The 25316-nt window shown below is 42.4% G+C and overlaps 1 protein-coding gene across 14 annotated transcripts in view; it reads right to left on the bottom strand.

Annotated features, from left to right (window-relative positions):
* Positions 1 to 25316, bottom strand: part of CELF2 (CUGBP Elav-like family member 2) — a 540282-nt gene that overhangs the window by 300481 nt on the left and 214485 nt on the right. For 2 of the 14 annotated variants that reach the window (XM_033209727.1, XM_033209723.1), the window contains exon 1: positions 16894 to 17179. The exons of 10 other annotated variants lie outside the window; for them this stretch is intronic. In XM_033209727.1, coding sequence (XP_033065618.1) covers positions 16894 to 16967 — 74 coding nt within the window. In that variant the 5' untranslated portion in view covers positions 16968 to 17179. Of the gene's footprint in view, positions 1 to 16893; positions 17180 to 25316 lie in introns of those variants that run through there. 2 more of the 14 variants (XM_033209724.1, XM_033209720.1) reach the window with 1 other exon arrangement.

Here is a 25316-nt window from a genome sequence, read left to right on the forward strand (position 1 = left end):
GTATTTAAGAAAGGCAGTGATAAGGACCAGACAAGAGAAACGGGACCACATAATTTATTATCCAAACTTGGACACTTTTAATTCAAAGGAGGATACTATTAATGATGATGCTAGGGCAACAGATGGAAGCTGGGAGTATCCCAGCAAACCAGGTCAGCACCCTCTTGAGTACCAAGGGCACAAAACAGAGCCTCAGGTTGGATCTAGAATGTCAATTAAGTGGCTGCAATCCCATCCTCTTAATTTCACTGATCCTCACCTACTTTTTCTCAAGATTCCCAATCCAGAGTAAACTACAGAGCTCTGCTACAGAAGTTTAGGGAGCAAAAGGATAGGCTCGATAAAAATCTAGATGCTACTGCTTACACAATTAATTCCATGGATCATACCAGATTCAGTCTGACCTAACGGAGCAATGCACCACCACCACTGCAGCTTTTTTGAATGGGAAAGAACTGCCACATCACCAGTTTTGATTAATGCTGATTTTCCTCCATCACAAGCTAACTGGATGCTACAGTCCAAATGGCCAAGATCACAGAAGCCCTAGTAGTACTAAAGTATACGCACGTTTCCACCAATCAACTGTTTCTTCCAGTGTTCTCAGTAATAAAGAACACTTGAAATATGTTTAATGCATCTAGGAGGAATCTAGACGCAGCAAAAAAGTAAAAAATAAAGCTGAGGCCCTATTATAATATTTACCTCACCTGATCTACAGAATAAGGAATGAAGGTCTTAGGATGTTACATTGGTTAATTTCTTGTATCTCAACAAGAAATTCCTTTATTAATCCAACATAGACCCAAAACAACACAAAACTACAGCTCTTTCTTCGTTTTAAACTTGTGTTTCCTTCAAGAAAATACAGGTAAAGTTAACAGGACAAAAGTCTAGAGTCATCAAATATTTAAGCTTGTAATCTAAGAACTACTGTCATACTTTATAAAATTTTTGTGATACCTAGAACCTACGCCAGCAGCCACCTAGCACATTATATGAGACTTAGAGACTAAATATTTGTGTTAACAATGCAAAACTGCAACTCTTGTTCACTGGCAGACATTTCAGACTTAGAAAAAGGGAACAGATAGATGGTACAGAAATGTTGAGGTTTCCAAGTGACAACAAAACAACTCATCAGTTCAGTCCAACAATAATGGGTCGCTTGTGACTCACACGTCCTCAATTCCTCAGCTGTACAACTTAATTTCAAGTTATTATTAACTATTCGATCTGCTGTACAGACTGTACAATTGCAATGTATTTTCTGACTTACATTGTATTTACAACACCACAGTGGAATCAGTATGCTACTGTAGGGGCTCACAAGAAACCCTGAGAATTAGATAACTTTAAAAGCTATATTTACTTTGGTTCTAGGGTAATTACCTTTCTTAAAATAAGTTTTGCTGATTGGCTAAGAATCCATGCTACCAAAAGCCCAGGCAGTTAGTCAGAGGCATCAACAAATAACCCATCAATTAAATACCGAAGCCGGGGGTGGTGACTCACGCCTGTAATCCCAGCACTTTGGGAGGCTGAAGGGGGCAGATCACCTGAGGTCAGGAGGTCGAGATCAGCCTGACCAACATGGAGAAACCCCAACTCGACTAAAAACACAAAAGTAGCCACGTGTGGTGGCGCATGCCTGTAATCCCAGCTACTTGGGAGGTTGAGGCAGGAGAATCGCTTGAACTTGGGAAGTGGAGGTTGCCCAATGCACTCCAGCCTGGGCAACAAGAGCAAAACTGTCTTAAAAAAAAAAATGCCCTGAACATTGAGACAGCATTTGTGATTCACAGAAAGAATTCATGAAATGTACAAATGGAGTTGCCCTCACACCTCACCATTAGACAGTGATATTATTTGATGAGGAATGTCTATGCCTCTGAATTTTCAGTGTAGAGGTTTTGCTTCAAAAGCTGTAACAATCATTGACATAAACAATGAAAAAACCCTTGTCCATGCACTGTATTACTCAAAAGCTTTTCACTTGGACCCCAAAGTTATTTTAACTCCAAGAATGTTAACAATATCTAATTGGTAACCTTCGTATTACAGTACAAAACAGTCTGTCCAAAACTCAACATATATTTGAGTTTATCATTTATGTTAGAAAAGGTAACACAAAACATACATATTGGGGAACATCTAATTCACTATATATACATTAACTGTTCACAATTTAATTATGACCCAATAAACATTTCTTTGGTGACATATTGTCCTGTCAGACACAGACACCAGAGAATCAGGAATGGTCTATAGGTTTTCAGAGCAATCTTCATCAATTATTTACTCTGCTTCTATTTTGGATAAAGCCATCACTATAATTTTTCTTTAAATTTTCCAAGAGTTTGGACTCTACCGGGGCCTGGAAAGTGAGTTACAACATTGTGAGATACCACGTAGATTATAAATTTCATGCCTTAAAAACAAAACAACGATGCCATCATAAATTCTTCCTCTCATTAGTTTTCCACCCAAAACCAAGGAACATCTATTTCATTAAACAGTCCCCTAGATTTCATATGTGACTCAACAATGAACAAAATACTAAGCTATAACATGTCAGATTCTTTTTTATTTATTTTTTTAGGGACAGGCTGGCCTCAAACTCCTGGCCTCAAGCAATCCCCCCACCTCAGCCTCCTGAGCAGCTGGGATTAAAGGCACTGAACCATCCCATTCAGCTAAATCCTCTTTAAAAATTTCAAGGGTTTTAAGCTCTTGCTGAAATTAGAAATTGGGTCTCACCTTGTGTCTACAGAGCAAAATTGATCAGGATGGTTTTCTGGTACCACAGCCAGGTTCTAAGGACAAAGAAAGAGCCCACGATGGAGTGGGTGCCCCCGGAAGCATTTTTTTTTTTTTTTTGGCTGAGACCTATGTGGAGTTGGGGGATGTAAAGATGATACACATAATGTCCCAGGGATGCAATCATATCTGCCCCAAGAAGGCATGCACCTCAACCAACTTTCTCAACTTTGCCTATCATGCTTCGATCCAAATCAAATTGTGCTTGTTTCACAGGGTGGAAATAGAGGACTCGTGTGAGGAGGTGCCACTGTGATTGAGTCAACGATGGAGCAAATGAAGCGCCGAAAGAGTAATAGCATTTTCCCCAAATTATATGATCATCATTGGAAACCCAGCATTTTGACAAAGTGTTCAAACATCCGAGAACGGAGTTAGTATCATGTAGTTGAGAGCCACAGTATTGAGCCTTATAGTCTGATTTCTCAAAGCCTTATAATGAGGGTGGAGTGGATATACATTCCATTCTTTGGCTGTATTTTTGTTCCACAAAGCCTGCAATTTTCAGTCACTTGAAAATGTAATTATAGATAATGTTTGCATCAGTAGCAAGAATACAATAAGCACACAGGGCATGAAAACTTCACTGAAATCACATCCTCTTAGGTTATGGCGCTTGTGTCCTGCCAAGAGTAAAGGCATTTTGACAAGCTAATGTTCAGTATGAAATGGTTTGTGGGTTAGACCAACCCATGCATGAATTCTACTCTAACTTTTCTATTATCCCTTCCTTTACTTTGGGTGTTTAAAAGTAGACAGAAATTTATGATTTGCTGAAAACACAGAATCCCATCAAATGTTTATGCACTTGAACACAAAGCTGTGGAGTAGCTGAAAGTGTAACGATCCTTGAAAAGGACCAGGTACCACATGTCCGCTGGCCACAGCTGTCCATCATTGAAACTCCATCATTATCTTGCATAGAGACTCATTTATTCTATTGCCTACTTCAGAGGCCTCCTTAAGAAGGAGGGGGTAAAAACGGATGTTACTGTAGAAAGGATACTGCATAAGTTCATCAACTGAGGTGGGCTGTGGTGACAAAATGCCACCTGAGAACCATTTTCTAATTCACAAGAAGGCATGGCGCCACCTGAGAAGGCCAAACATTCATCTAAGTCATATGCAAAAATTTTAAAGTTGGAAGTTAATGGGGGAAAATGCCAGATGTCTAATGAAATCCTCCAAAGAAACCTCATCATAAAACATACCATTATCATAAATGAAGAATAAGTGTCCACCTTAGCATTCCATGTTAATTGCTTCCTTATCTCGGCAGTGAGAATCTGCCTCAGGCATTAAGAGATCTTGACACCAGTTGGGTGTCCCCATCCACTGACACGTCTCTTACAATGCTCTTGTGTTCCAGCCTCAGAAATTGCTCTATGAAATACAATCAAGGAAAAGCAGTTTATGTGGAAGAGCACCCAAAAAGCAGAAGATTGTTGGGTCATAGCTAAGAACCTGTATTTCACACTCAAAACCCACATATTCAGCAGTCAATGTGCTCACCTACCTAGAACCTCAACCTGTTTACATCAAAAAATCCTCAGGAGACTTGCAGGCAACCTCAGGTTTCAGAAACGAGAAACAGAGGTGTTTTAACCTCAGGCTTCGGAAACAAGAAACAGAGGTGCAACCTCAGGCTTCGGAAACGAGAAAGGGAGCTGCAACCTCAGGCTACAGAAACGAGAAAGGGAGCTGCAACCTCAGGCTATAGAAACGAGAAACAGAGCCGCAACCTCAAGCTTTGGAAAGGAGGAACAGAGGTGCAACCTCAGGCTTTGGAAACGAGGAACACAGGTGCAACCTCAGGCTTTGGAAACGAGGAACACAGGTGCAACCTCAGGCTTTGGAAACGAGGAACACAGGTGCATTTTGGGGTTTTCAGTACCACCACCTTTCAGAACCTCAATATCCTCATTTGTGAGATGGAAATGACACAAATTACTGAGGAAAATTTTTCTGAGGATTGATAAAATATAAACTCCTTAGCCTGATGGCTGGCTCATGGTATATCCTAAATCAAGAACAACTAATCTCATAAAATAGTTCAGAAAATGTAACCACAGGAAGGCAGCATCCCTTAAAGTATCAGTAATCAGAATTAAAAGAAACACACACCAAAAAGCAGCATATCATTGGCAAGGAATTAGTTTGGTTGACATTAGAAAACATTTTCTGGCTTCTGGGGTCTGCACGATTACTACTTGAGCAGGGATCTGGAAACAAATCTGGATCAAAAGTAGCATGTCCTTAGGAGACCTGAAAAACGAGACAGAGAGAGGCAAGATAAAAGTGTGGCCAATCACGTGGCTTCTGAGGTGACGAAAGTCCAATCTTGGTCACTTTTTACAACAGGCAGATTTAAAACCGTTGGCCCAACGGAAAGTCTGCCTATAAAGTTAATCAGATTTCTTTGACATTGATAAGAGAAAAAGTGCTAATTACAAAGTGCCAATTAATTTGTACAGAAACATTTGTAGTATCTGTGTGGCTGGCCCCCTTCTCCAAAGATTTCGCCAGCTTTCAACCACAGACCTAGTTTTCCCTTCCCAACAATCTCAGCAACAACAGTCATCTTTGATATTGCCAAAGGCTCCCCTGCCCCCAGCGAAGTCCCCTGGTTCACCCTAATGCGAAATGCTGTGTGACGAGAGGCAAGAGTCTGCATTTTGGAGGTCACATTCACAGCCTGGAGAATTTCTCCACAGTCAATATCACACTCTCAGCTACAGTAGGTGCCAAATATTCCCCTGGCCCGTCATGGAGGATATTCCTCAACAATGGCTTCACACACCGAGGCTTTAGGCTTCCAAACAGAATCTGTGCTGTCTGATCTAGGGCATCAAGTCATTGCAGCACTGGGAGCAAACTGTTATATTCTGTGGAGGCTCTGATCTCTTAGCACTCCAAAGACCCTATCATCGACATCAGAAGAAGTGCCTGTTTATTAACCACCAAAATAACTAGGACACACCCTGCAGCTGGATACCACATAGATGCTGCAGATAACCCACACACCAAACCCCTTGTCTTAACCCTACACCACCACATAAGGCAAAAAAATCACCAATTCCGTGTCTAGGTCATTTCCCCAAGGACTCTCTCCATTGGCATCCTCCAGGCATTCTGCGACCTGAGCACATAATGAGGCCACCCAAGGCTGCAGGATCTACAGTCCTCCCTGCTCCATGTTCATATTATCAAAATCGTGTCCTTGGCCAGGCGCAGTGGCTCACACCTGTAATCCCAACACTTTGGAAGGCCAAGGTGGACTCAACACGTGAGGTCAGGAGTTCGAGACTAGCTTGGCCAATAGGGTGAAACCCCGTCTCTAGTAAAAGTTCAGAACAATTAGTCAGGTGGGGGCCTGTAATCTCAGTTACTCCAAAGACTGAGGCAGGAGAATCACTTGAACCAGGAGGCGGAGGTTGCAGTGAACCAAGATTGTACCACTGCACTCTAGCCTGGGCAATAGAGCAAGATTCCATCTCCAAAAAAAAAAAACCCCGGGTACGGTGGCTCACACCTGTAATCCCAGCATTTTGGGAGGCCAAGGCAGGCGGATCACGAGGTCAGGAGTTTGAGACCATCCTGGCCAACATGGTGAAACTCCGTCTTTACTAAAAATAGAAAAAATTAGCCGGGCATGGTGGCGGGCACCTGTAATCCCAGCTACTTGGGAGACTGAGGCAAGAGAATCGCTTGAACCTGGGAGGCAGAGGTTGCAGGGAGCTGAGATGGAGCCACTGCACTCCAGCCTGGGTGACAATGCGAAACTCCATCTCAAAAAAAAAAAAAAAAAAAAGAAGAAAGGAAAAAATCGTTTCCTTAATGGCTGGGTTTCTGCAAGGGTTGTGATTCCCATGATGTCAGAACCAGCCTTCATATTGTGTGGCTGATTCTCTTCCCATAAGAAAATCAAAATCTATTTCAGCTGGTCTAGAGAAGGGCTTTTTTCACAAGGATCACGTGGAGATATTGCCTTTGCTTCACCCCATCCCAGAATGGAAAGGTCTGACCACTAGTTCACAGAGAGAACATGAACTTCATTCTACTTCTCAACCATCACGCAGAAAGGCGAGGGGAAGAAAAAAATCAGTCTTCATGATATTGTCCTGGGGACTGTGCGTTTTCTGAAAGTTCACTTGGGAGCAATAATGCTTTATGGGTCTTTGCCTGAGACTTCAAAGCATGAAGGTTCTGAAGAAGAAAACATTTACTCTTTGGTTGTAATGAAGTTCCATTAGAGTTGATTCTCCTGGGAAATGCAGGGGAACTTGTGGCCAGTTTTAAAGTGCCAGGAAGCTATAAAATATTTAGGTTATCATTTCTTTCCCAACATTAGTCTGACAGTAACACTGTGGGACAGGTAAGCAGCATATTTTATTGTCCTTATTTTCTAGATGAGGAATCTTGACAAGTCAACTGAGACTTGAAGTAGGCATGGAACAGATTAGAAGGCAGGCCAGGCATTCTCATAAGATGGTGGCAAAGGACGCCCAGCCTTGAAGGACACTCTTCCACTCTGGTGCTGGGAAAGGCCCTGATGCCATGTCCCCAGTGGTTCCATTTTATGACATACAGGGCAAGTCGAACAATCCAAGAAGTTACTCCCATGAAAAATTAAAAGGCACACATAGCCAATGGAATTCAAATGGTCTTTGTAGTAAGAAAAAGTATTTCCTCAATTCCTCCCAAGAGAAAGGTAAATTCTGCAACAAGTACTCAACCAAGGGGAAGAAAAAAAAGTCCTTGCCTTTCAGTCTCCTCTCCAACACAGGAGAGAGGCCCTTATGTAAGAGGACTCGAAGACACCAGAAGTAAAAACACATTCCCAAGTGCTCTAGGTACCCAGAAGAGGAAGAAACACCGTCCATTTGATGCTGGTGGCAGCTTTTGGACATCAAAGCGTGAAAGAAAAGAGGGAACAAGGAGACAGGAAAACATGAGCTTGTGGTGAAAAGAAAGAAGAATCCCAAATGCATGAGGAAGCAATGTAAGGACGGCTTAATATTAAGAAACTGCTTTGAGACAGAGCTGCCAGCAGCATTCAGCAGCATCTGGGCTTCTCAAACGATTCCTGCGTTCTCCCTCAATCCTGACACCGAGAAAAGATGGCTGGCTGGACAATGGGAGTCACGAGCAAAGATGTTACCAGCATGGACTGAAGTGAGTAATTGCAGTTGGAGGCCTCCTGGTGACAATTTTGAGAAGGCAAACACAGCTGCAGCATAGCCAAATATAGCTGGTCCAGACAAAGACATTCATAAAGTTAATCATTCCGAAACATGCCACCCTTATGCTCAACCCGAAAACTCAACACTCCTCCTATAATGTAGGAAGTCAAAATACAGTTCAATGCGCAGAAACAAGCAGCTGCTCCAGTGGAATTTATAAGTGATGAGCTAGGTATTTGGATACTGCTCTCCTCCCAAGGCTCCAACCCTCAGAACTAAATACCGGACGGATGTGGCCCCTTCTCCTGAAACTTAGGAAGCCGCTCAGGAAAAGGATAATAAAACGGGCATTAGAGGAGATTTTTTAAAAAATATACACAAATCAGGAAAACATAAGAAAGGCAACAAGAAAACTTCGGAAAAAGCTGTACTGTTTATGACCACACTGAATCTAGGCCAGGGTACAGAGACTCAGGAGTGAAGAGCAAAACAACAAAGTAAATCCACATTAGTCCTCTACCAAATGCTTTCTGTCTTCATGCTTTTGGGTATCATCTTTCCATTATTCCCCTAAGAGTTTTCAAGGACCAAATGATTTCGACCCTGTTTCACTTGATATCCAATGTCTTCCCCCGAGTTCCAAAGAGAAAACACCTGGGTGTGTGTGTGTGTGTGTGTGTGTGTGCGCGCGCGCGCGCACGCGGAGAGGGGGATATTTAAGTTGGTTTACACTAATTTACCCCCTTCCAGGCTTGTGAATCTGCTGTAACATTCATCTTTTTTAAGTGTTCACTTTATGTGCTGGACTCCCACTAGACAATACAAATTTCAAGGACCCCTTTCAGCAGCAACAGGCGGCCATGGGATCATGACATGGATCATATAAAATGGCAGCAGCAGCCAAGAGGCACGAGGTAGGGGGGTGTGGTCCGTGGAGGACCGTAAGTATCTGTGCAATAAGACAACATCCGCAAAGGCCCAGCTGTCCAGATTTCTCTGTGAAGGGTCTGTTTTTCTTCCTACTCTCACTCTGAAAAGACCTCAGGAGTAGCAACATCTCAATTGCCACTGAGAAACAGAAGAAGCGCCCAGATCCAAGGACTCAGCAGTGAGGAGAAAAGAGGCCCTCAAAAGGGAAAGAGTCTCAGCTTTTCACCCAGTAACATGGCAGGATTGCCAGAGTGAGGTTGTCTTCACCCTTCATGGGAGTTAATCCAAAGTTCTGGGAAGGAGAGTCGAAATACAGTCGCGAGACTTTTTTCTAGCAGTATCACTCATTTGCAGTACATCTCTGGTCACAATGTGAAACTTTTCTGAACATAAAATCTTTCAGTTACAATGGTAATAATCCAAAAACACAAGTACCATGACTTTTGTAACCAAAGACCATTTCATGGCAAATATTTTAAGAAAGCGAAGAACTATGCTGTATTAGTCCATTTCATACTGCTATTAAGAACTGCCTGAGCCTGGGTAATTTATAAAGAAAATAGTTTTAATTGACTCACAGTTCAGCATGGCTGGGGAGACTTCAGGAAACTTACAGTCATGGCAGAAAGGTAAGGTGAAGCAAGGCACCTTCATCACAAAGTGGCAACAAGGGAAAGCACTGAACAAAGGGGGAAGGGCCCCTTATAAAACCATCAGATCTTGTGAGAACTCACTACCACGAGGACAGCACATGGGAAACCCTGTAATCCAATTACCTTCACCTGCTCTCTCCCTTGACACGTGGGGATTATGGTGACTACAATTCAAGATAAGATCTGGGTGAGGACACAAAGCCTAACCGTATGTCCAATAAGATGACTTTCCAGATACATAGTCACATATATATACATATGCCCCACACACATATTTTAGGCCTACTGACCATATTCAAGTAAGTAACAAATTATTTTACTATTTTAGCCTGAAGGACCAACCGATGGTCTTTGTGTCAAATAAATGAGATTCAACTTTCCTGCTACTAGGAGAAAGGAAGACATAATTTGGGGAAAAGGATATAAAATACCACCTTAAAATTTAATGAGTTATAGTCAAACTGTGAACTTTAGAAAAAGCATAAAATCAAGACTTTCAGCATAAAAGCACATAATTTTAGACTTAGTATGTAAATTGAAGTACTTAGGAGTATACTGTTACGGCACCAAAAACAATTTAAGCTGTCCAAAAGCTATGTCAAGATGTCAAACAAATCAGCTGACCTGAATTTCATTCTCCCTGAGTAGTGAGTCACCACCTTCATCTGTGAATGCAGGAAATCTTCAGTCCTATTGGAGCTTGTAAGTGTCAGACAAAGCAGCCGTGGCGCTGGGGGGACTGGATTTCCATGGTTATGACAGCACCACACAGTCTCACTGAAGAGACAAACTTCTGGGACTTCTTCGTTATTATTATTATTAGAAGAAGACAGAGTCTTGCTCTGTCGCCCACGCTGGAGTGTCATGCTGCGATCTCAGCTCACTGCAACCTCCACCTCCCAGGTTCAGGCGATTCTCCTCCCTCAGCCTCCCAAGTAAGTGGGACTACAGGCATGCGAAACCACAGCAAACTAATTTTTGTATTTTTAGTAGACACAGGTTTTGCCATATTGGCCAGGCTGGTCTTGAACTCCTGACCTCAAGTGATCCGCTTGCCTCGGCCTCCCAACGTGCTGGGATTACAGGTGTGAGCGACCGTGCCTGGCTGACTTCTTTAATTATTGAGATTTAAAATCAAAATATTATATCTAACTCCTACCTTTAAAGCACTATTACTATGAGAGGAATCCTGGTAAATTGGTCAACTACCTAGGTTAGTCGTGGGCTGCTGATCTAGATGACACAGACTGTTTAAATGAAGATCTCTTCAGCATACATTTCTTCATTTAAAACCCCACCTTAAGTAAAAGGCCACGTAGCCTGATAGAAAAATACAGAATAATAAAGCCGACCTGATAGTTTAAATACCGCTTAAACTTAATTTACATAAATCTTTAGGAGGAAAAAAAATGGGTCTAATAATTTGCTGGTTAAGTTGGCTCTGAGGCATTCATTCAAATGGAGTAAACAAAATGTAACCAAAATCTGAATTTGTACTCATACATCATTTTGAAAGCCACAGGATTACACACTTACTAGCATTACATTTTAAATTATCAGCTGATTTTAAACCATCACTCTTAGTATCTGAATATAACATACAATCTGTAGTTCATAAAAGAGACCGTTCATAAAACTCCAGGTTGGCACAGCAAATGCGTAAATCTCAAATACACTCACAAGGCATTTCAGCCACATAACTGGAATTGTATTTCTATAAAAACAGTTGGAGTAATCACTTTCTGTCATGATTTAGAACAAATGGGGAGAGTGAAGCTGTTCAAAATCTCCCTCAATGTCTCCCCCCTTTCTTTTAAAAGTCCTTTAGAAGGAGTCTAAAGCTCTCACTAAATGAAAAAGACATTCCCAGGAGGAGGAGGTGGTTTCCATCCCTTCACATCTGGATTCAGAGCATGAGGATATTGGATGGAACAATTACACGGTGATGATGCTAAAGGGGAATAATTATTTTACAATTACCTGAGAGCATCACATTTGCTGCTCTAATTAGTTTTTGTTTCCCACATAGGTTTTTTCCCAGGAATGTGCAGCTCCATTTCTCTTAGGTTTAGCAAGAGATGTTTCTTAAGGAAAAATAAAAATACATTTTCTGCACTGCTACACAAGTAGCACACCACTGATACTGGCTTCATTATATGACTTGGCACCTCCCTGGTGGAGGAAACAGGATGCATGAGAACTTGTAGGTGCTAATGAACTGGAAATCATTAGTAGTTTCCAAACCCTCCCTTCTGTGGTTCTCTAAAACAAACATTACACTGACAAACATCTAACTCTTTGTGATGTCCTAATCTGAAAACAAAAAGCAAAAATGTGACCCTCCCCTGAAGAAACAAAATCTCCCAAACAGTAATATTCTAAAGTGGAAATAAGGACCTATTAAGTTTGGGTAAAGTGCAGCATTGAACATAAACAACATTGATGACTTATTAATTTTGCTCCTTGAATCATGTTGAAAATATAACATTTTCCATTTAAATGTAAATTAGATACGGAATGCTTATAGTATTGCTTAACATTTATGAGAGTTTGTTTTCATGTTTGTTGGTTTCTACAAAAAAATGCAACAATGACATCATATTCCTGTGATAATCTACATATAAGCCTCAACAATGATCGCTACCCTGATTTTTTTGCCCAAGAGCTGGGTCATATTGGGTGCTGGTTGTGTTACACTCAACTGTATCAGATCACTTTGCATGCCAAACATAACCTGTCTTTTTATGCTAAGTAAACGAGTGTTTAACTTTTAATAAAAGCAAGGAAGGGGTAAAAAGAAATGAAGTTTGGGGATTTATGTAAAAAAGGAAAGGATATTGCAGTCTTTTACCACAGGCCAAATATAGTGTTGTTATAGCTGTTAGGGGAGGAAAAAGAAACAAACACTGAGAGGTGGAAAACACTCTAAATGATCCCATGAAATCTTAATTACTAGGTTCATATCTAAAAATCCCATCACCTTTTTATCTTGTCTTTCAAGGGTCTTGTTTCCCCAGCTCACTGCATCTCATCAACAGATGCCAAAGTTATCTCAACCCGGCAAATTACAATTAAACAGCAAGATTTAACAATTAAAATAATACCTCTGCCCAGGTCAAAGATAACATCAGTGTTCTAAAAAGCCAGTGTGGGATGAATTCTTCGTCTCGGAAAGCAGCTGATAATATGTGCTGTTAACTGAGCAATCTCAACTGAAAAAAATACTTTAAAAATGTTCCTCAAAGAATCATATGCAAAACCTTTTCTTTAGACTTTTCTTATTTTAATTTCCTTTCATGAGCATCATAGTATCAGGTGATAAATGCCAGTTATCTCCGTATTATTTATAACTGTATTTTCTAAATAGACTTTAAATGCCCATGGAGAAGAAAAACAGAACCCCACTGCTTTTGATCTTCATCTTGCTGGAACCTTGTAAACCAAAAAGATTTTTAATTAAAATATATTCTGCTTAGTTAATAGATACATGGAATAACTGAATTAGAATCAAATTAGAAAGTATACAATGATGCGTCACATACATCAATCCCGATGGGGTGACATACTTATTTCTTACGTTCATTCTCACGTGGCACAGTTTTGATTTTGATAAAATGCTATGTTATATCCTTTAATTCAGTGTTCTTCTCTGCATCAACCCATGAACATGACACGCCAACCCCATATGTGTTCGCTTACTTGAAAACCACGGCTTTGCCATTTACTGCCTATGTGGCAGGGGCAAGCAGGTCACCTCTTTAAGCCTCATCTGTAAAATGTGGGCAATGTCCACCCTGCAGATTATAGACAGTGTGAATCAACTATCCTGGGGCACGGCAGGCACTCAACCAACAACTCACGTTTCCTTATTTTGCGGGGAGGCAGTCATTACTTCTTGGACTAGTCACACTGCCCCTCTAACAGTTTCTTAATCTATAAAATGAGGTCTGATGAGATGGTCTCTAAAGCCCTTTTCAGCTTTAACAATGATGTCCTTAGAACCACCCTTCAGTTTAATTATACACTGACAGGTACTTTGCCAGTTATCCTAACTTGAAAGGACTTAACCAAAAGCTAGTTCATTAAGCTGATGAATTTACAATCAACATAACTTTTCTCATTTTCAAGAACGTTACCTACCAACTGTAAAAAAAATTAAGATTTATTTTTAATTTATTGGTAGACTCTTCTCAGTGTCTTATTCTAACACCTAATGTTTTTTAAGCTGTGTTTGTCAGTCTAACTGTAATTTCTCATTTCTGAGACATCATTTATTAGTTTGTGTTTAAAAATTCAAGACCATTTACAAACCCTAAATGCAAGTATATGGTCATTAAAAAGGCAAATCAAAGGAGGAAACACTCCCCCCTCCATCCTAATCGAAAACCAACTGTCAGTTTAAAATCTAATTTTTAAAGAATCAGTGCCTGTTTTCATTATGCTGTGTTGCTAATATTGTAGATGATATTCTATAGTAACACAAAGACAATGAAACTTTAATAGCCATGATTATTTAAAATGTCCATTTCCATTTCTAGTTTTGATACTGAATGTTTAAAACCCTAAAACTTTTAAGCATATATTGCAGCAATTCTACACCACTGCAGAGCCTTAAACGATCTGGGCTCTTTAAACAGTGGATAGCTCGTGGGGCCATCAAGCGTAATAATTCATCTCAAAAGCTATTTGTTCATCTGCCTTGAGGACTCAAACATATTACATCTTGCAAACTTATCTAATATATTCTTGTGGGAAAACGCCATTGAAAATGTTCTACTGCTTTGGAAAAATCAACAGTAGAAAAGCCCCTATGCTTTAAGTTCCTTTTAGGAATAGGCCAATATCTAGCTGATTGCAATTTAGTCCAAATGGCAATATACCACACATGACAACCAGTCCCAAAAACAATACATCCGCGTGGCTAGCTTCTCAACTGCGTGAATATGGCAATAAAACTTACAACTTAGGCGGATTTCAGGCATTTTCAACTTGTCATATTCCCCCACACACACCTCTACCCCCAGGTACAGTATCTAACATGAGTTAATTATCAACGATATGTAAAAGCATGCCATAGTGTTCTCAGGGCTATGGAGACACACAATAGCTATTTTGGAAACAAATAATAAAACTATCATTTACAAATCCTCTTTTCTTCCTTTAGTTCAATTAAGCAACAGCTGACAAACGCTGAGAACAATTTGGGTTTGATTCCAAAGGCTATCATTTGGAAATAACTAACATTTGGAAGAGAAGTGAGGTAGAAGTCATGTTAAGAGAGACTCCATGGCTAAGGCACAAGGGCTCAGTTCAGAGCAAATCGCTTGAACAGGCCACATTCATCCACCAAATGAAAAAGATAAATTAAAATTTCATAACTCATAATTTAATTGACAAGAAACTGCATCTTTCTGAGGCCATTAACACTTTAAATTCATAGAGAATTCATCAGCTTAGCTATATTATGGTCACTTAAGTAGTAGGTGACCATAAATTCAAAATCACGATTAGGTGAATTCTTCAGTTCAGCCTGGACCCTCTAGCCTCTAGAGGAGAAAACGCATAAAACTTTCACACTAGCTCATGTGCAAACATGTATTACGTGTCTATACAGATATCTATTTTACGATGGGGGACAGGAGAGAGGTCTCTTAAAACAAATGTCGTGGAAATGTTACTAACCATGATTCATATCTCGGAGAAAACTACCAAAAAGGAATATTGAAAAGATGAACCTGATCATGTACAAGCAAGTTAACACTCTTAATATTGACTCAAAAGACAATTTGCATGACAGATTCTATCATCCCCCTCCTCCGCCCTCCCCCCTTTCTTTTGGTTCTTGCAGCTCAAATAATTGGCTATTGCAGAGTTTCTCAAGAATCTCTTAACTCGTAACACTTAACATGCTAGAAAAAGAATCTAGCATGGCAGGGGAAAGTTAGTTGCCAGGGAAATGGATCATAAAGCCTGGAATAACCTCAATACTGCAGAGTACCATAAGGTGCCAGAAAGAATATGGATGTTAAGTCCTACAGTGGGTAGAACGGGAAACATTTTACACGCACTCTTACCATAGAAATCCTTTTTTCCCCCACTAGATTAGATTAATTACAGCTTAGATCCGCTATCCAATTTCTTGCCTGATGAGAGAGAATTTAAAATGTCTAAAAAGGACACAGACCTTTTGGTCCCGCTCTGGCAATCCTTTCTTTTTAGGTTTCCTTTTCCTAGCATGCCTGAAATACAAATAGATCCTGCTGACCCTCCCTGAGCTAATTAAAACTTTCCTATCAAGCCAGCTAAAAATTAGACATACTTTCGTTTCTTCAGGAATCCCAGCTCTCTACTTCTTCCAATAAACGCTCTATCCTAGTTTGACGACATGTAAAACAACCAGAATCACATTAATTATTAAATTACAGACTGCATATCAGACAAACCATGGTTACGTAAAAATTACCTCTAATTTCTGCAATAAAGTACACCTGACTAGTTTCAAGCTTTATAATTATCCCCCCGCCCTTCCTTGTCTCCGCTTCCCCTCTCCCACCTTAGGAAAGGATCTTTGCAAATATCAAGTCAGATGAGCGGGTAATTTGGTAAGAAAGCTCTTTCCCCGGGCCACGAGAGCTCCGTCAGCCCCGCATTTCAAATGACACGAGCGTGCACACTCGCACGCGCGCACCTCGCCCGGACCCCGTGCCCGCTCGCCGGTCCCCGTCACGCCGCGCCCCGCTCAGTCCTCACCCGGACCCCTGGACCCCACCCGGTCCCCGCCCGCCCCACCGGACCCCGGGACTCCGCGCCCGGCTAGCCGGTCCCCACTCGGACCCAGGGACCCCGCCCGGACCCCGGGACGTCGCGCCAGGCTCACCCAGCTCGCGGGTCCTCGCCCCGGCCCGTGGACCCCGCCCGTTCACTCACCCGCGGAGACCCGGGACGCCGCGCCCCGCTCACCCCGGCCCCGCGGACCCCGCCCGTCCCCCACTCACCCCGCGGGGACCCGGGAAGCCGCGCCCCACCCGCTGGTCCTCACTCGGACTCGCGGACCCCGCCCGGTCCCCGAGACGCCGCGCCCCGCTCGCCCCTCCGGCAAGCCCCGCGCCCCGCACCGCCGGCGCTGCTCGTCCGCACCCGCTCCCTCCTCCCGCGTCCCGCGCCGGCCTCCGAAGGCCGAGGGAGGCGGCGGCTCCGAAGCGGCCAAGTCGCGCCCGGGAGCCGCGGGCGCCGCCCGTCCCCTTCGCGCCGCCGACTCTGAGGGGAGGACGCCCGCTCGCCCGGCCTCGGGACGCGGCGCCACTCACATTCTGTCAGGAACGAGCAGGCGGCTCTCGACCATCATGTCCGGGAGGAAATCCAGCTTGAAGGCAGAAGTCATGTTCGCGGGCGCACGCGGCGGCGGCGGCGGGGGGCGGCTCTGCGCGCGTCCGAGCGGCCGCGGGCGGCGCGAGACGGGCAGGGACAGGTGCGCGCGGCCTCCCCCGGCGGCCGCCGAGCCGGCACTTGTCACATTCTCTCCTCGCGCTCCGCCAATCCCCTCCGAAATCCAGCGCCGGGGCGGCCGGCTGCCGAGCGCCAGGTGCGGCGGGCGGGGGCGGAGCTCGCGGGGCGCCCGCCGCCGCTTAACCCCTGCGGGCCCGCCGGCCCAGAGCGCGGCCCCGAACCCGGCCCCGCCCCGCGGGGACCCAGGGCGGGCCGCCGCCGCCGCGCTCACCGCCGGGGCACGGGCAGACTTCTCAGGGTCCCCCGGGCCCCCGAAGGCAAACCCGCTCCCCGCCTGGCTCTGCTCCCCCGCCCGGGGGTCCCTGGCAAGAGGCCGCCGTGGCCGCTCGCAGTAGGTTTAGGGCCACCCGGGCGCCAAAGCCCGCTCCACTTCCAGACTCAAGCCGCGCTCCCAGAGCCCAGCGGCGGGAGGCGAGCAGCCTGAGGGTTCGCTTCGATGCTCCTCGGTGTGGTGTGCCTGCCCGGGCAGGAGCTAACGGCGATCACCGAAAAGGTATAGGAGGTTTAGGCGAAGTAAAGATCAGATATATGACCCAAGTGACATTTAGGGACTTATCGCAGTGCTCTAAGGAAGACAAACCTGCCTCTGCACGATGGCACTGCCTCTTCTGTCATCTTGCAAACACTAAGAAGTATAAGCGGCTGAAAATAGTCATAAATCACGTTTTCTACACAAACGATAAATCATGAATCTGCCATTTCCTAGTATTTAACACAATAATTAGAAACCAGCTGAGTGAATTCACGAGTGTTAGGTCTGTAATGTCAGGGCCATGAAGCTTAAATACCCACTTAAGATTTGTGACTGATTTACTAACAAGAATTGAGAAACATGGCCAAACTCTTAGAAAAAAAAACAGAGAAGCTGGCGAGTTTAATTTTTAAGTGATGTGCATAAATTCTGGAAAATTAATTCGTTTCTAAGGTGACATTCTAATTGATCGTTCTCATTGTTTAGTTGATTATTTGGGTAGCAAACTTTTCACAGTGTAGTCAGAAGTATGTAAGACTTCGTGGCATATTTCACATTCTGAATCAATATCATAAATTGCATACGAAAAGTTTAGTTTACCTCTTAGGGAAACCATGACTGGATTTTGTAATGACATCTTCAACTTTAAGGGCAATGTATGTGTCTATACAGCTATATGCTATATACCTAGACAAACATGCATGCACACACACATTATGGTTTTGTTTGAAATACGTAATTTTCAGTCTTTGTTTTTCTAAAAATCACAACTGTGCTAGGAAGCTGGGCTTTCTCCTCACAAATTATGCCTGAGGATACCATCACACAGACCAGAGGGGTAAACAACCAAGTCACAAGTAGTTAAATGTATCAGACATGACCTAGAGAAAATATGATTTTAATTTTTTCTCACCAGTTTCTTGTGTGATGACAGCTAACTAGAGGTTATGAAGGCAAATGGATACTTACAAACCAATTTTTAAATCCAGGTTTGATGCATTGAGCAATATAAAGTATCAGACCTGGGATAGTCAATTAAGTCCACATGTGCTTAATGGACTTGGTTGCCTTCTTCAGCTGAACAATATATCTGGCTTTTGACCTTCGATTTCCAAGATCGTTAGATGTAGGGCTAAACTAACCTTAATTTTTTAAATACTACCTTACTGGAGGAACCAGGTCTAGGCTCCTAAGGAACTGAGAAATGGTTGCAATCGAGTGAATTTTTATACTCCCAAAGGGCCAAACTTGACCTCAGACTACTAAGCTACATTTATTCCCCAGCTACTGTTCTGCCTTTGAAATTACAGGATTTTAGTTGGTCTTTCAATTATCTTAATAATTAGCTGGATAAATGAAGACAAACCTTGACAGTTCTTGGTTTTCCATATGTTATTTGCATAAATAATGTATACATATAATATATAATGAGCTGACTATATAAAAATTATTTTAAGGAGCAGAACTGGCCTCCAAAACAGAAGCAACACACAACTGCATTAATCAAAATGAAAAATATTTTCTGATCAGCCATAGCATAAAGTTCCATATATATCTACATTCTATAAGGTAGAACATGTTTCATTAACATGTACGCTTCTCAAATATTTATTTTCTCTTTAATTGCATGTGAATTAGTTGGAAGAAGCTGTAAGGAAGCCCTCTTACTGACTTAAACCTTCTCAGCAGTTTGTTAAAGTCTAGCCTCAAATCCCCTGAGGCAATAGTGGATTCAAAGCAGCTTTTAATCATACTATGAGGAGGGTGAAGTAGTATGTAAGTAGGTCATAGAGAGAGAATTCCAAGTGCATAGGTTACTGCCTTATTTAACTACTGTGTAACATAGTTTTCAAAGCACATTTGCTTTTGCAGTTTAAAGATATAAGCAAAACCAGGGTCAAATATAAAAGAAAACTCACTCTACATGGGATACGGTGATGTGAACCGAGGAGAGCTTATGGGGTGTATCTGAGTTTAAATACTTTGGCTGCCAAATACATAAATAATGTAGTGATTGCATAGGCACTTGAGGTAGGTAACAGAGGGAAATAAAATACTCACACACATCACCCCCATCATAGGTTATTTACAACAGTCTTCCATTTGTAGCTTTCATTTCTAATATCGAGTCGGTTTCCATGATCACAGCACATACACAAAAGCCATTTGTAAAAATACAAATTTCAAAAGCTCTTGAGAAAACAAAACAAGAACACCCAACCAAATACCACCCGATGAAAAGCTTCAATTTCTCATTTCACTGCTTTGGTAGGAAGAAAAAAAAAAATCTAAAAACAACTCAACAGGGCCCCTTTTTTAATTTTCATGCAGTAACGAGCCATCAGGTATCATGTTTTGGCAGGTGGAGTTATTTGGCAGACAGCTCTATGGGGTCGCTGTTGAACGCTCAGGTTCAATGAAGCTATTTTATAGCCAAGGATCTTATCGACAGCAGTGGAGGGGACGACGCCATCAGCTGGCCCCACCTGTGGATGTGAACCGGTTGGTGACACTACCCTGTGTTGCCATCACTGGGGACCAGGCTGTCCTGAACAATGAAGTTTCCTCATAGTTTTAACTGCATTGTAGAAAAACCTTGAGCTCTTCTCTCACCCCATCCCCCTACCTTCCCTAATTGTCTCCTTTTTTTAATCAACTTGCTATTCATTTCCCAAACAAAAGGCAATTCAAGAATTGGAAGCACTTCAAGGGAAAGTTTCTGAATGACCTCATTTTATATGAGGCCTTCCCAGGCAAGGGAAAGCACTGTGCCGTTTCAGCTCCACTTCCCTCTTGGAACCTCATCTCATACAGAGTTTTGTCCACAGGTCATTGTCTGAACACTGAATTATCACTGGCATTAAGAAAAAAAAACAACACTCAATAGAAACAGTGCTAATAAATGCATTTGTACACAGAGTACAAACTGCTTGACTTGGAATACAAACCCTTTTTCTGCCACCTCACTCAATCAATGAACCAGAATACAGTCCCCTGACTAGAGATCTTTCAACATTTTTGTACAAAGTTGCTACTATAATTTAGGGACTGGTACTCGATATATCGTGACCCATGTTTATAACCCAACAGTTAATTTTCTGCTCCTACAGACAACCCTGTATATCTTGTGACATTTCTATTTTTTATTATTCCCATACAGAGCTTCCCATGGTAGCATCACTTAAAAGACAGTAGCTATCAGCCCTGCAACTACAGACCAAAGATGTACTAGCATTGTTCAGTTAACTCAAAAAGCCACCTTTACTGCAGGATTTCTTTTTCCTTCTCATTTCTGGCTCGTCATGACAAACCAGGATGCAAAACATCTTTCCTCTATCACATTTGCAAATTCAAATTTTATTAGCATAGCTGTTTTAGTTAACAGCAACAGCAAAGAAACAAAAAACAAGTCCAGTGTGCTCACAGCCATTTGGAGCAAGCAATACAGGCCCTGTGAGGGGATTTCCCACCATTGCCAGGCAATACATTTGAAATCCACATGAATTTTAAGTACCTGAGAGAGTATCTGACTTTGTGACCATGTGTTTGTTCTTGGCTTACTGCAGTTTCATTAGCAACTTGCAAAAATAAACATTTTTTTAATGTGTTAACAAAAACCCCAAACATATCCTTAAGTGATATATTGTAAGCCTATCTCTTCTTGGTTCCATAATGATATCACTTAAACAATAAATATTTATATCGCCAATTATAAGTTTTAAATGATCACTTATTTTCGCTCTATCTTGATAACTTCTGTAACGGTGACATTATCACATTTCTAAGGTGATTTAAGTAAAAGTAAATGCCAATAAAGATGAAATCGTTATTAAGCTCATTTTACATTTTTTCAGGGAATAGTAAGTAGTCACCGTTGCTTGAGAATAGCTTCTACTGGTTTCTATTTATTTTTATTTTTTGCAATCTTGTGTTTTTCTGAGGCTGTTTTTCATAGAGCCAAAATACATCATGGTGAATTTATCTCCCTTGTGAAGGGGCCTTCAAGCTGAAGACGGTTCCTTGGATACATACCTTCTCACTCGCAAAGGAGGCACCCCACTAGCGTGTTCTGCAGCTTCCAGTCCAAGGGAATGAAATGTTAGCACTGTGGATCTCTCGCACCCAGAGCCCAACCATCTCATCACTTCCCTCTCTAACTTGCCCTTTCCTTTTTCTCCTTTCTCCATTGTACCAAGATTGCAGGCCTTTTTCTTTCTTTCTTTCTTAGCTTTCTCTTTCTCCCTTTTCTCCTCCTCTCTCTCAAATAGGAGCCAGACAATGGCAGAAACTTCCTCTCCAGCTGCGTGTCTGAGAAGGTAGGTGGCTACCAAAGTGAAGAGAGGAGCCTTGGGTAGCTCGTCTGCCAGAGAAATCACATTTGACTTGCCTTGACCAAGGTTGATTTCTGAACTAGGAACAGCTGTCTTCGCAGTAAGCACTGAGATTCCTTTCCAGACATTACCAGGAAGAGGAGCGGGGAGGATGGAAGACTGTCCACTGTGAAGGGAGTCAATAGGATGTGAAAATTGGGAAGGAGACGTCTGGGGAAGGGGTGGGGAGAAGAAAACGGCTTCCTTGTCTAGCACTGTGATTTGCACATGGCAGGCACTCAGAGAGAGAAAAAAAATCCTTTGAAGAAATGTCCCAGTGCCCTCTTGAAGATGCCGAGATTTGTCAAACTATACCAAGTGCCCTTATCTGGTGCCAGCCTGGCGGTAGGAACAAAATTTACACTTATCAGAATGAGGTTTTCATTCCTTCCCAGTCTGCCCCTCACCACCCCCACCCCGACAACATGTTTTCCCCAATTGGCCAGGAGTTCTTATCTTACTGTCACATGGTGTTAAATTTTAGAAAAAGGAGAAATTACCGCTTGACAAACTACAACAGCTGAACAGCAACAGCTGGGAGGACACAGTTGCGGGCGTAACATTCGGTCCCAGAGAAGGCAGCAACAGGTGGGGTGAAAGGAAGAGAAATGGACGTGGTAAGCTTGAGGGTGGGGTTGTCTGAGACGGATCTTGGCAGGAATCAAATTCTCTACTTCAGAGGGAATCTCTCTGGGCATGACAGCCCCATGTGCCTGAATGTCTGTCCTTTTTCTGAACAAATACATCTTGAAAAAAGCGTGAGGATTAAGAGAGCCAAAGCTTTGGTTTCTGTTAAAATGAAGCACATGAATCTACTTGACTCACTATGGTAACTGATCCCTCCCTAAGAGCTCATGGTCACTGGGATGAGAAGATATCTGATCCAGTACATGCAGATCAGAATCTTCGGGGCAAGCGTTACTTTCAGACTGAGTGAAGACATTGTGAGGCTTAAGAACCAGACCTGTTGGATTCAGCATTTCATTCTGTCAAAGAGTTGACTGACACCGGGAATGAGTCATTTAATTTTCTGATTCATCAGCTAGACCTTTCTCTTAAGTGTGGCCATTCCGTACTTCCTAATAGAGATGAATGGCTGAAAAATCAAAGCCTACCGTGATCCTCAGATAAGAAGTACAATGTGTTAACCTAATTATCACTACAGCAATTATATAACCAAGCTATTAAAGTGACATGTAGGTTGAAAATACATTAAGGTTTTGAGCACAGGAAATTTATTTTTTTCCTATAATATGGTTCAAATCTCCAGCCATTTTTAGCCAAGGATAGAGGTTTCTGAAAATCCCAAATGACTTTCTATTTAACTTTGCTTTTGATGCTAATTCCCATGAAGTCCATTAGGGGAATTTTTTTTTCTTTCTCTTAAAAGAACTACCCAAAACCTTCAGGAAAAAGTGGTATGGCTATCTAGTCAAGCTGAGTGGAGTATGTTCTATCTTGTCCTACCACTATTGCTGAATACAAAGTGTCATGTGACCTAATCACTTCACCTCTCAATTTCCTCTGTATATGAATTTACATATTTGTATACAAATATGTAAATAGCTACATATTTGCCCTGTTTCATAGGAATAGGGCAGGTAAGAGAAGAGGAGAGATGTAAATGACTTTAGGGTCTGAGGAAGAAAGGGGATGAAGCTAAGGATTGTATTTTGCTGTCTTTAATAGTAAAAAGGAATTCAGGGTGTCCTAACGACATCTTCCCTCTCCCCCTCACCCACCTCCATCTGCCCATCTTTCAGGGCCCAACTCAACTCCCCTGTCTCTGCGTTGCGCCACTTGATCCCTCCTCATCCACTGTCTACGCTTTCTTCTATGAGTGTTGTGAGCTGCTTGAGGCCCCAGACGATGTCTTTCATTGAGCACTCCATGTATGTTTATTGCTTGATTGGTTTTCATTGCAGTGTGACCTATTTTGGTCCCCTAGAAGCATAAAAATTCACTTTTAAATTTCATAATGCTTTAAAATTGTCTATTGTTCCTTCCAATATCTGTTCCCGTTATACAGATTCAAGCCTAAGAGAAGTGAGGCATGGGATGCTTTAATTCAAAGACCTCCTCAACTGTAAGGTGAACAAATGAGGGTATAGAAGAGAGAGTTGTTAGAATCTACATTGCTACTTTCAAAAATGTTTCCTTCCTTACTTGCTAGATGCTTTCTGCATGAGCACCGTGCTCCATTTCTTCAGTCCTATGCCATTCCCAAAATTGGCACTGGAAGGTAAGTTTAAAAGAGCTGTAATTTAGGAAGGGCTGAGCAGCTGAAACTATAAACAGTGACCAGGGATTTGACCTCAGATCCTACATGACGGTTCCTCGCTGAATTGTACAACTTCCCCACTAGTTAAAGCCAGGAGACACAAATCAACGTCTACAGTGGAACCACAGCACCAGAGAAAGAAATGTCTTTAAAATGTCAACTATTAAATAGTTATACTGTCAAGGTGGCTCATGTGAGGTGTTTGGCTGAATACAGAGTCACAGTTCCTCCCACTGTATCTATGGGTCTGTTCCTTTACCTCTCTCTCTTGGGCTCAGTTTTTCCATCTTTGAAATGGGAATAACAACTACCATTAACTCTTGTATATCTGAGGATTAAATTGTACAAGATAAAAGTAACCAGTTAGTGTAGTGCCAGGTATACAGTAGATTGTTAATTTCATTTTTACTCCTTATTTCTATTATAACACCCCCACCCCTATCTTTGTTAAAACCTACAATGGGCAGTTGGAAAGGAAGAGAGAAAGCCAATCCTGATTCGATTGTTCTTTTAGCACTGAGGTTTTCACTGATACTTCTAAGGCCTGTAGCCAGACCCAGAGGGAAGAGGGAGGTTATCGTTTCTGGAGAGCAGGCACCAAACATCCTGAGGCTTGGAATGAGGTCTCCATCCCTTTTTATCAAATCGGTTTTCAAAAACAAGGTCAACATGAGTTTTCATTTACAGACATGATACCTTAAAGGCATCTCCGAATGAGCAGGTCAGCCTTCTCATCGAGCCCAGAGGAGAGCTGGACTCTCAGCCCAGGTTGTTCACAAAGCAAGGCATGAGCAACATTGCAGGGCCTGTTGTCCTGGTGGGACTGAGATGGACAGCCCTACTGGAAGGATGAAAAGCAACTCATCAATTTCCACATAAAGGCACAACTGTGCCCAAGCTAGTCAGTTCATAGACCTGCTAGAAGCCCGTGATGCTGCCAGTAAGCTTCAACACAGAGTTTTCTACTGATTGCAGCTGCAGGCCTTCTGAAGAAAGGGATGAAAACAGCCATGCATATCGAAGGTGTATCAGCATCATAACTTGAAACCTCAAGCTCTCCCTTTCCATGACAACCAACTTTGTGGAACTAAATAGTCTTGC

The sequence above is a fragment of the Trachypithecus francoisi genome, unplaced genomic scaffold (assembly GCF_009764315.1).
Source record: "Trachypithecus francoisi isolate TF-2019V2 unplaced genomic scaffold, Tfra_2.0 Lachesis_group9, whole genome shotgun sequence".
In the NCBI taxonomy this organism is placed as follows: Eukaryota; Metazoa; Chordata; class Mammalia; order Primates; family Cercopithecidae; genus Trachypithecus; species Trachypithecus francoisi.